This window comes from Pezoporus occidentalis, unplaced genomic scaffold (genome assembly GCF_034315485.1).
Source record: "Pezoporus occidentalis ecotype Australia unplaced genomic scaffold, CSIRO_AGI_Poc_V1 ctg2, whole genome shotgun sequence".
NCBI classification, from domain to species: Eukaryota; Metazoa; Chordata; class Aves; order Psittaciformes; family Psittacidae; genus Pezoporus; species Pezoporus occidentalis.
Genome location: NW_026913855.1, coordinates 14,391,092 through 14,404,012, shown reverse-complemented (window position 1 = coordinate 14,404,012; position 12,921 = coordinate 14,391,092). Strand labels below are relative to the sequence as shown.

Below are 12,921 nucleotides of genomic sequence, written 5' to 3'. Positions count from 1 at the left end.
ATGTTTTGTGTTCTTCTTGATTAAAATCAGCCTTTTCCACAGCTTTTTGACTAAGTCAGCTGTCTAAGCAAAGCACTTATGAAATACATGCAGTACTGCAGTATTCTTAAGAAAGTCAAATCAAGGTCACTGAATATGCCCATTGTATATAAATTCCTCTGGGTCATTAGCAAAAACCCCACATGGTCAGGTGGTCTACACCAGAAATTTTTTTAACATTGTTCACCAAAAACCACAGTATTGTTTCAAACTGTCCATTTTAAATTAGCTTAATCTTTTGCAACAAAATTAGAGGACAAAGCTACAGCTAAGCAAGTACTTATTTAAGATAAATATATCAACAGATTTCAACAATTCATAGCTGACTAGTACAAGCACTTGGCAATTACCGTTGCATCATCTTTATGTGACCAATACAGCAAGAGTTACACCACTATGGCTTACAGTGATTCTAGTGAGAAAATATTTTCATGAAAAATCAGAATTTAAGCATATGAGTGACTCATGATGCAGACAAAATCAAAAAGTGAAATCCCTCCTGTAAAATCCAGCAGGAAAATAAAGCACACTTTTCATCTGTCATCCCAGGCTCTTTGACTTCAGAATAGAGTTACATTTTTATTGGCATGTTTTCAGATCCACAGTACACTCTTCTGAACTTATCAGTTAAAAAACAAAAAGAGCTGAAAAAATTTCAAACCATTGTATACACGTTTCTACAATACAGGCATATGTGTGAGAGACAGAGAAGGCAGAGCTATAAATATTAAGTGTTTCTATCCTTAGGCAATGATAAAGTTTAGAGAAAAAGCAATTCTGTTGACAAGTTTTATGGAAGAGAAATGTTTTCTGACTCAAATATGTTTTATAAGATTTACAAGACACTGGCAGGAATGTCTCGTGCATTTAATTTCATAAATCTACAGCCTGAAGCAGAGCTGCGTGTCCCAGAGGAACTGGTCTTACACACTATCTTTTTGGACATAGAGATTTTTCATGCTCTGCCACAGATGCCACTCTCACAAAGAGTGAGATATTGCCACTTAACAGCTCTTTGTACATATGTTGAACAAATGGAGGCCTTGATTCAGCTGCTAGTGTATAAGAGCCCAGAGAGGAATTGAAATTAATTGTCGCCTTACCAGACAGAGAACTACATAGGCAAGGCAGAAAAAAAGACTATTTCAGATGCAGAAGCTATCTCCCTAAGTCAAAATTAAAGACACATTCCAGGGGCACAAGAAGGTTTCTAAAGCCTCTTTTCCTGCTGTTTGTGATGCAGGGCTTTTTGGGCATGGTCTTTCTTCTCAAATTCATTTCAGTCAGGAGGATGAAACCTGAAGATTTTGGTGGCAGAGTTTACCAGATTTTCACCAACTGTTAAGATGCATTCTGAAATAGTAAAAAGTGATGCCTGAATCTAGAGTTTTACTTATGCTTGGCACATATGCTTTGGGATGAAGGGGAAAGTTGTTTGCACAAACTGGCAACGGAGGCTGCAGTAAAAAGTTTACATGGAAATGATACTCTTCTGTGTTTTCACTTAATCTGTCATAACACTGGTAATTTATCAGGGAAATAGAGGCAAACTGACAGCACAAATGACATGTCATAATAGCCATACTTATAACAAGGGACAGACTGCACTTCTGAGAATAGGTTATGAATAGATGTTACGAGTAACAGAAAAGATTTTAAATCAATGCATAAAGTGTGTATATGAACTTAATGCTCTATAATGTCTGTAATAAAACTGAATAAAAAATTTCCAGTAATTAACTGCCATTTTAAGTCATCAAAACAACTGGAACTTGAATTGACATTACATGCTTTTAATGTACCTTAAGACATTAACATTAGTATGTGCGAGATCTAGGATCTAGGTGAGGCAGTAACATACAACCACTCCTGCAGAGGGGCAAATAGAGGCAGAGAAGCTCGGTAGCTTTCTCAAGGTCAAAGACACTGGAATAACTTGTGGCTTCTAAGCCAGTACAGAGGGACAGCTTATTTTTCTATGGCAAGCTTCTAACATCAGCTGGCAAAGCACTAGTATCAACTATCAGTCTTCAGATGTTGTCAGACTATCTGAATTCCAGCGCCCTCATCTGTGAAAGCAAAAATCCAGATTGCTAGAGAAAGGGCACGTCTTTCATTCTTTGTTCCTATTCACACTCACAGTTCTGGCAGAGAGAAGAGTTGTGAGGTCTTTACTGAAATAAGTTGTGAGGTCTTTACTTTTGCCCGGTAAAGAAATCTTTACCGGGCAAAATGCAGAATTGATACTAACTGGCTACGGATTCAGTGAATATCAATGCAGTTTAACAGACTCGAGGAGTTTCACCGCACGAGGACCAAAAAAACTAGACAAAGGGAAGGAAAAAAAAAATCCTGAAGGAATACACACAAAAACTTTAGAGCAGAAATCTGAGCTGCACTTGCCTACATGGTCCTCCCCTATTAAAAACAAAACACTATTCTAAATAATCCCCCAAATTAACAGACTTGGCAGTGTTATTACTGCAGCATCATGGCAATTATTCTATGAAGTTGTAAGGTTCTTTTGAGATAAAGACTGAGATCAGCAAAAATAAATGCTGCCAATGAACAGCATTCCCCAGAAGGTGCCTCAGAGACTTGTCAGGCTCTTTTATCTCATCAAGGTTATTGGCCCAACAGCAGTGACCCAGTACATTGTTATCTTGGAAGGAACAGTAAAGCTCAGGATGCCACTGCATATCCTATGCAACAGATGTGAGCACATTACCAAATTTTAAATTTCAGAAAGCAAATATAGGATCCTTGCATTTTTAACAGGCCCTCAAGACTTCTGGGCAGAAATGGCTGGCTGAAGTGGCTGAATAACAAATACTGCAGTATGATTTCTGCTGGGTTTAACCCAGATTTTACAAAACTAAGGGAAAATAACTACTTTCAAAAATACTAGACAACAGAGACCTTTGGTGCAAATAATCCTCTCAAAAGTTAAATACATGTATTTTATAAATCTGCAGAAATCTTCAAGATGAGTCAGCAAATTTACTAAGATCATAACATGGCTTGAAAAGGCAATTTAAGAATTTAACAGCAAGTGTCAGCTCCACAGACCTGTATATACTCTGAAATCCTTTCACCTCTGAATACTACGAAAATAACAATTGCTGTTGCAGAGGAAACAGTCATCACCTATTTTCTCTCTTGTGAATGCAAATGTTATTGATTTGTTTTGTCAAGGAGAATAACTGAAGCAGTCTATTTTATTTCATGAAATAACAGTTAATCAACACAATAAGGCTATAAAAATCAACTGTCTGCAATATCATGAACTAGGATTTATTTCACTTTAAATGTGAAATATCAGTGCTACAGCCTTTTCTTATTTTCTTTTTCAAAGGTTAGCAATTGCTTCATATTGGGAAACAAATCCTTGCTTATTCATTTTTTAACAAGCATTATACCTTCAGCTTCAAATTAGTAGTTCAAACAACATTACTTCCTTTAAATCAATCAAATGTATTTGCAGACATTATAAGCATGATGGATTCCTAGAAATTGGAGCATTCATTGCTATGAGGCAACAGATGTCACAGTGAAGTCATACTCTGAGAGATGTCACCGGGCACTGGGCACGTGAGCTAGATAGCGAGACATCCAACCTATGCTGGGGATAGCGAAGGCAGTGCAGCCCCAAAGGAACCTTTGGGAGACACCAGCTACCCTCTGTGCTTGATGCAACAAACTTTGGAGCGATGCAGATGTACCTGACCAGCCCTGCTGGCAATGTAAGCGTAAGTGGGTAATCACTGGCATACACAGGAATGTGGATGCTCTTTCCAGTCCTACAACTACAGCAATTTTATTGATAGAACTAGGAATCTCCCTTGTAGCCCTAGCAGTTTTCTCCAGCACAGAATTCCCCCCACTATGCAGAAACATTAACTCTCCTGATGTAACCACAAAGGTCTCACTATCTTGGTACTAAAATAAACTGGCAGTATGCGATAGCTTTGCTCCCCCGACTGTTTTTCATGCAGTAAGGAGAATCTGCCATCTCTAATCACATTAGTTTCAACTATGCAGTATAATGAAGTTAACATTATCACAAGGAGGTACTGGGGCAAATCATTAGTCATTTTGCTTATCAGACCAAATACTTTAGCTTTCTGTCTAGCAGAAGGTTGATCTGCTACTCCTAGAATGAGCTGGCTACAAAGCTGCCCTTGGTGCTAAATAGAATATGTAAATTTTTGCACTACCTTCCTTATTCTGGGACTTGCTCAATTTTCCTCTACAGGACAAAACAGATTTTCCAAAGCTTGCGGATCTTGCAGTCTATGAGAACAGCTTGCATTTATACCAAATGCTTCACTTAGGCTATTTGGAGCAGCATTCAGAGACACTCATAGGTGACAGTAACAAAAACCAGCCCCAAAGTGGGTAAGGCTGATCAAATGCACTACCTTCTTCCAGATGTAAATGGCTAAGAAGGTAGGTCCTGTGGAATGGGTTAAATACTTATTTTAAGATCAAGCATACAATTTAATTTAAATTAATTTAAATAATTACAATACTGTATTAAAACCTCTCTGAGTGACTTGTAGAAGGTCCTCATAGGTTGGTTCAAGCTAATTGGTAGTACTAATCAGATGCCCCGGTTGAGTGGCACATTTGTTTTTTATCACTCTTTTCTGAATCTCCCATTTCTTTTCCTTGATTTGGCAATCCTCCACATAAAGAGAGCTCTGAAGTTATGCACTCTGCAGTATACACTACAAGCCAGTCATGTCTTATTAAAATCTCCACTGACTGCATTACTTACTTTCTTGAACAGGACAACAGGGTTCAGGAAATTTCGTCTTTTTCTCCTTTCTGCCACAAACTTGTCAAACAAGCCTGGAAATGTTCTTTCCCTGTCTTTGTTCCTCCAGCAATGACTCTGTCCTGAAGTTTTTAGAGCCCAGAAGAGAGGCCTCATTCAAGTACTATCGACATAACTCAAGTGGTGATATTGATACTGAGTTTAGCAGGAAATACTGTACATCAATATGCAATTTAAAAAGTTGATCCATTACCTTTCTAGCCTTTGCATGGTCATGGCTAGTGTTTTGTTCAGTTCCTCTATCATCCGGCACCCTGAAGGGTGAATGGGCAACGTGCTGGACCCAGAAGGTAGATGCTGGCTGTGGCTGCCGTACTGGAGCTGGTGCTGGTGAGCTGCTAACTGGGATGGCAGGACAGTGTGATGGTGCTGGGTCAAAGGCTGCTGGGAGCTCTTCTGTGTGGAATAGGATGAGAGAGAGAGGTCTGGCCCCCCTAAAGGCATGCAAATCATGACTTTCTTTGGAGGTAGTGGAGGTGACAGTTTAACTGGCATACAAGGCAGTTTCACAGGAGCGCCAGGATCTAAAACAGAAGAAAGAGAGGTCCTGGTGTTAATTTTCATGTCCGTAAGATGGAGATCAGAGTATCTGCCTGGGCGAGCACGTACTGATGTTGCTAGTCAACTCTGCATAGTGTGTGCTTAGTACGGTCTTCAGAAACAATACTGTTGTTTTGCAGCCCTTCTGAGTCTCACGAAAAACATCCCAGGGCTGTGCATGCCCCTTAATAAACACATTAAGCAATGCTTAACAAGACTTGTGGCACACTTTGATGCTTTAAAGCCCTAATCCTCCAAAACAGCCATGTGAGGTAAGTGCAATTTATCCCACGCAACAGGCATGTAAGAAGAGGGGGAGCAATTCCATATCTGAAGTTACAGGATGACTCACCGCCACCAGTTCTGGAGCAAAAGCTCAGGAATTCCTGATGTTTCTCAGTCACTGCAGTGTAATTACTACAAGCCACATTACTTACAGCTTTGCAATGTGCAAAACATCTTGTGCTAAAAATTACATTACAGGCATGAGAGAAAAGTAATAGTGTTGAATATTAAACAGAAGTGGTTTGGAAAACAAATGGTACAGGAGGAGAAGATGATAAAGGGCAGAAGATTGTTAGATTAATGTATTCTTTTACAGAAAACTTGGCAGGCACTTTTCTCTGAAATCATGCACTGAATTTTAACTTTTTTAACTCTAGGCAAGTTCACTGAATCACATAGTTGTCCTGCCAGGCAAAGACTTTGCTGACTTCCACGAGAAATCAATGAGAGGTCCACAAGTAAACCTCTCTGCCAAGACTCAACTGCACAATGGAGATTTTTGGAGATACACTGTGAAATATTTTCAGAAGGGTGAAAAAATAATGGGAGGGCTTGCAGTTACCAAGATGATTGTGGGAAATGGTCACAATGCACACTAAACTGCAACTCACAGTTGTGAGTTTGTGTTTAGGAGGAAGTCCAGGCCATTTCCAGCCTGTATTACTGCAGACACTTGGTTCTGCAATGCAGCTCTGTGGGCAAGGTTTGTATGATCTTTGGCCTCTTGTTACTTCAGACCACTTTTCTTGTTGTAACACGGTAACTGAAGGGCCAGCATTTTCTTTTGACCCAAGAAAACTTGGTTGTAAGATGCTGCTCTCCAGGGTTATAGAAAATAGAATCCAAGTCTTTTGGCTTTCAATGTAATATCGCATTCACTTGACGTGTTATCTCTTGAAGTCAAAAATTCTTCTGATCGGTCCACCAAGACAAAAATCAAACTCATGGGATTGCAGAAGCACAGGGCAGTGCCCTCTCCTCTAAAGCAGGCTGCCTTCTGTACCGTAGGAAAAAAAAAGACTTTCAGGATTTTCCATTCAAGCACAAGAAGATCTCCGAGTTTTACCAAGTTTTTTTTACAAACATGTTATCTGTGTATCTTTGTATCCTGCATAAAAGAATGCACATCTTCAATAAAAGGTAACAGAATGAGTAAAGAGTAAATTGCATACAGCCCTGAGAATAAGGCTCCTATGGGATTTGTCGTAGCAAAGTGTTTTTATACATTTGTGCTTCAGGCAATTTCACTTCCAGAGTTGGTTGTGAATTACAAAGACTACACTAAGACCTGCACTTCCATTTTGCAAAGTGCAGGTTTGGCTGTTGGCTTTAGATCCTTTTCTGCTGCATCTCAACTAAAATCTTCATCTGACAGTGCCTGTGACCAGACACCCCAGCACTCCACTGGACACCTGCCAAAAGCCTCATCCATTATTTTTAATGTAAGGCTTTATTCAGACTGACTGTGTCTCACCCAGGTTCTTGAGCCTGTCTGAATATGGTCCTAATACCTAAATAGAACCTTGAAAAGGAACCAGAGGCATTAAATCTACTTATGTGCCCTTCACCTTCAGAATTCTACTTGCCCGTTAAAGGAGAATGACTGCAATGGGTGGAGAGTTCGAACCATTTGCTTGGAAATGTAACAATATATCTTCACCGACACCAGTAACCAAGACCTTGTCCTGCCAGTTTTACTGTGTGGTCAGATCAGTGAATGTGCTGAACAAATGAGGCCCTGCTCAAATCCATGGGTTACAGGCATACTGTTGGAAAACGCACTACCATCATCTGGAGTAAAGGAGGGAACAACACTGCCTGTGTGGAAGAGTGAGATGACTGCGTTTTACAGTTCTTTCCTCTGTTTACTTTAATTTCACAATGTATGTGATTTATGAACCAGGGGTGGAAACAAGTTGTTGTCTCCAGCATGGAATATCCATCAGACATGGACATCTGTAAATGAATGAGAAGCTGGACAGAGGAAATATGAACAAGGAATCTGCGATAACTGTCTTCTCAGTGGAACATTACCAGAGTCTTAAATCATTGCACAAAGCACTCGTGACAGAAAAAAAGCAAACTGTGTGAAGCCAGGTGTGCAAGGCTGATTAATCTCTTTTGGTGAGGTTCTTCATGCTCAAGAGAATAATGAGAAATTTTGCAAGATGTTGGTTCCCAGCAGGATTGTGACCACTCTGCACTGTGCATGGTTAAGTAATAACTATGCCGGAACTGACGAAAGAGATGTTACACATCAACCTTTCCACTGCTGATGACAATAAATTACTTACAATATAGTCATGGATGCCAAAATATTTGCTGTACTCCAGACCTTTGACATCAGGTCAGCTCACTAAAATCCTCAGATTATGTCCCAGCACAGCTACTGGAGAAAGAGGACATACTTGGGAATCCTGGGCTTGTGGCAGAGCTGGCTTTGTTTTGCTATCCTGCCAGTGGCAGAAGCGCTCTTTCTGGACTCCTTGTGATGCCAAACAGGAGCCACCAGCTACTAGGAAGGAGAAAAATAACTGCTACAGCTGCACCCAGGACATACCCTTACAGCAAGGAGGCCAGCAGCCTCCTGGGTTGTATGAATAGAATCATAGCTAGGAGACTGAAGAATTATTCCCCTTTTATTCAGCACTTCTTCAACTGTATCCAGATCACTGTTGTGTCAAGCTTAGGAAAGACACCAAAACACCAGAATGAGTTGAACAGAAGGTCACTGCAATGGTTGACAGCAGGAGCACCTGAGCTATAGGGAAAAGCTGAGGGACCGGGATTTGTTCAGCTTGGAGAAAAGATAGCTTATGGAGGTAAAACCTTACAGCAGCCCTGCGGTACCTTTGAGGAGGTTATCAATAAGGTGGAGCCAGGCTTCGCAGTAGCATATAGTGGGAGGAGGAGAGACAGTGGGCAAAAGCTGAAACAAAGGAGGTTTAAGACTGGATTATAAGGAAAATATTTCTCCCCACGAGAAGAGCCAAACAACTGAACAGATTTGCCTATGCAGGCTGTGTAGCTGGCATCCTTTGAGGTTTTCAAGACCCATCTGGACAAAGCCCTGAGCAACCTGGTCTGATCTCATAGCTGGCACTGCTTTGAGTAGGAAGACAGAGACTTGCTGAGGTTCTTTCCCATCTGTATGACCTCATACAGTGATCTTTACTGTACTACATACAACTACAAGTTGTATACACAACTTGTGATAAAGTTAATGAGTTACTGTTTAAATTGCAACCAAATAGTTAATTCTGTGAAGTAGTGTGCCAAAAAAAAAAGGCAAACTCCAGTGTGGCCTGTTGAGTGAGCTCCATGGTAGAAATGAGGTGATACTTGCTGGGTAGAATTTGGACAAGTGCTTTTACATTTTCAGGTCTTCTCTCTGAGTATCACTTGTGCCTGAACAGCTGGAGTCTCTTTAGTCTCTTTTCTTATTTCAATGAATTTTTGAACAGATTCATAATGACAAGTTAAAAACTGTTCTCAAAGATTTGCCATGCATCTCCTGCTGACTACAGCAAGATATGCAGCCATGTCTTCAGGGAAGATTTGAAAGAAATTCTTTGCTGTTCTTGTGCACCACATATGCATCCAAGGTTCAAGTTGAATTTGGAGAACACAAGCAAAAGATGCTTAGCCTAAAGGCTGAAAAGTACAGCTCTGCATGAATTCCTGTGCAGAGCCTTGAAGAGGGTTTCAAAGACAAGATTTCCTGATGCCTGCATGTGCTAGGTACTCTCCTCCAGGTAGCAGCATGCAGAGGAAACACAGAGAGAGCAACTGCATCTGGGTCCAACTTCCCATGAGAACTTTGGGGTGCTGGTGAAGGACAGCTGCTTTTGCTCTGCTGCTTCTCCCTCAAGCACATAGTGAAAGAGAATTGCCCTTTGACCCCACATGAATGTAACCTGTCTTCATGAATATAGCCTGCCAGAGCAGGCAGCAGTAGGTAACATCACAGAGGAGGAAACCTGTGGAAAATGTCTTGGGCTTAACTACAGAGGAGCCTTCTGAGACACATTTGACTGCTGCGTTATGAATGCTGCAGAGAAAATTGATTGGATAAATTATAGTTATAAATATTTTTATAGTGCTGTAACTAGTAACCAGCTGTGTTGTGTCGATGCAGCAGGACAACAGGCATCCATGTTCTCAAACCTCATCCTTGGCTTGTTTGCATTACCTGAAGTAACTTTTGGGGACTTGTAACGTTTCCTACCATGTTAAATGTTGGCCTCTAGTTATGAATTATTTCTTCATCTACAGAGATGTAACTAGAAAGCATAGTCTCAGAGCTAAAAATGTGCTATGCCTCTCCTCAAGATCTTGAATGAAGAAAGCAAAAGAATGCAAAATGTTTTTCAATGCTTACACATAACAGCCGAGTGGCCAGATACGACCAAAGCTACACCCTACTGTACTATTAGGCTAAATTTGGGCTCAAATACACTCAGGTGTTACTGAGATCCCATCTTAGTGGCACGTATTTTGTTCTCTGATGTTTTACAGGACTTTATGGGTTACTGGAAGTTCAGTTGTTTTAATGGAGAATATGTAATTAATTTCAGAAAACATTATCTGTGCTGGTGAGGAGTAACAGCTTAATGAATCAAGATTAAAAGGAACTTTACACCACTGGGGTGTGTTGTCTACCAGATCAGACATGACCAGTTTTCTTGTCACTTTTGGCCATTAGAGGCTTTATGATAATCTGGAGACCACCCCAGCAGTCCAATTAAATTTGGTTTCAGGTGATTTATTTCAGCTCCTCCTACATTTTCAATAAAAGGGGCTTTCAAGTGTTGTCTTAAATGCCTGGGTTCTGCATGTGGATACTGGAGAATAAAAGTGATGGAAGAAATTCTGTTCATGAACATTGTCTAATAATCTAAAAACCAGTAGAAAGCTCACCAGGAACTGACTGGCCAAAGGGCAGTGAAACAATGCTATCAAAACAGTTACGGATCATGTTTTTCTCCTAGTGTTGCCTGTCTTCCAGAACTGCGTGGGCACTTCCACACTCAGTGCTGGGATAGGGATGTTCTCTGTGGAGGCAGCATTATCAAGAGCATGGGAGATAGCGTGAGGCAAAGCATGGAGCATCTTCTGCAGCAGCAGTGGCACCACTCCCAGTGGCTGCTCTGTAGTCTGCTCTCGGCTCTGTCTCATCCCTGCAGTACCTCAGCCTTGAGAAAAAGCATGCCAAGGTTGTGTGATTTATATTCGCTAGAAGCAATCTCTCTTCCCATCACCTTTAAGAGGGATTTTTTTTTCTTTTCATTCTCCCCAAAATTAAATGTGCTCTTACATGTTTATTTTAGGCCTGCTCTTTTACATGCAGTTCTTATCAAGGGAAAAGCCGATCTTTTTCTTGGCACAGGCAGACAGATGTTTGAGATGGTTCACAAATTCTTTCAGAGGTAAGGAATGTTTCTTTTTCATATCTAAAACCTGTGTTGAGCTCTTTGCCAAAACCTGCAAGTCAGCCTTCATGCCTTTATTGAAGAACTTTGGGATAAGTTCACAGTAAGAGGGTGGTTATGCTGACAGGAAGCCTTTCTTTCCTAAAGTTTTGTATTTAAAATATTTTTCTTTTCTTTTTTTTTTTTTTTTTTTTCTGCTTACCAAACCTGTAGTGTGGTCAGCATATTTTATGAGATATGTTTAAAACACATCCCAACTAAATATACATATGTACACATACATATATATCTGTACATAATTTCAGACAAAAGTTGAGGTGCTTCTGCATTCTCAGATGTGAACCTGAATTCCCAAGATCTCATCTCCCCTCACAGTCTTCTTGAGCAGAGCTACCAGACCATTAAACCACTGTCACTCTGTATTTGCCATGCCCAACGTATCTTAATTTGTCCTTCAACCTTCTCACAAAATCTTCAGTAGAAAAATGGGTATGCAAAAAGAACAGAAAAGTCTTCATCTTATATGTGAGAATTTAGATTTTACTTGTTTTCTCACACAAACCGAAGATGTCTCTGGAGTAATTAGTAAAAGAATAGCATTAATTCTGCTTCTCACCGATGAGGGTGCTTCATTAGGATTGATTGCTCATTTGCAAAGATAATACAAGGCTAAAATAATTACCAGTGGAGAACACAAGGCACTGAAACAACACAGATATCCTTTAGACCACCAAAGTAAATGGACCCTTAAGAAAAAGTTTAAAATTTATTTATAAGGCATATATAAATGAGGCTTTCAGTTCCACCAGGAACTGTCAGTTAAATTAGGGCCTTATGAGTAAACTTAAACCTCTGTTCTTTTCCCATGAGGGCTCTGTATAGGCATGTATGAAAATGTGTCTATACGCACATGCAAGAATTTATTTAGGACTGGATGAGAGACCACTAAAGGCCACCAAAGTATAAGAAATCACAGTTCTGTTTCACTTTCATTGGAAAGTCATCACCATCAAGCAATTGACTTATGTGGATAGCTTGAACCTGATTCTACTTCATAAAAAATTTCCAGTTGAAAAAGAAGCCCTTATCCTTTTATTCTTCTGCTCTCACTTACAAAAGAAAGGCTTATGAATGAAGGACATTTAGTACCTCAGCTTTTTCTTATGCTATTCCTTTTTCATTATTTCTTCCATGTTGGCCTCATTTCTGAGCAGCTTCTTGTAATTGGGACAGAGTGTTACGGAAGATCAAAGGAAGCTAGTTTTGTCCTCACCTGAAGCCATTGATACCGCTGCCTGGCTTTGCAGACTACAGAACTGCCCATTCAGCTTGTAGTATAAGACAAATGTTAACCATTATGTGTAGATTTTGGAAAGCGAGAAAGTAGAGAGCTTTCACATAAAACGAACAAAACTATACAGAACAAAAATGTGTGGTCATCCAAACAGAAACATAAAGAGACTACGTAGAGATATGAGAGAAAAACAGAACCTGCTCTTTCCTAACGAGATCTTTCCTGATATATATCTTAACCTGAATCAAATAGGTATTAACTGAAAAAGAAAAAAAAAACCTAGAATGTATTAAACTGGGGTGAGCACTTCTCACATCAGCTGTCAAAAGATCAGGGCAGCATTAACACGAGAAGACTGGCCCAATGAGAAGACCAGCAGCTGCTCCAGTAGAGAGATGCACCACATCTCATCTTGAACTACGGATTTTGAGGTGCTACCTCCCAGGTGGCACATACAATTATGAATAAACTGTTCAAAATGTGCAGGCATG

The 12,921-nt window shown here is 40.1% G+C and overlaps 1 protein-coding gene across 10 annotated transcripts in view; it reads right to left on the bottom strand.

Annotated features, from left to right (window-relative positions):
- Positions 1-12,921, bottom strand: part of PHACTR1 (phosphatase and actin regulator 1) — a 320,959-nt gene that overhangs the window by 51,986 nt on the left and 256,052 nt on the right. For all 10 annotated transcript variants that reach the window (XM_062617920.1, XM_062617918.1, XM_062617919.1 and 7 more), the window contains one exon: positions 5,073-5,403. In XM_062617920.1, coding sequence (XP_062473904.1) covers positions 5,073-5,403 — 331 coding nt within the window. The remainder of the gene's footprint in view (positions 1-5,072; positions 5,404-12,921) is intronic.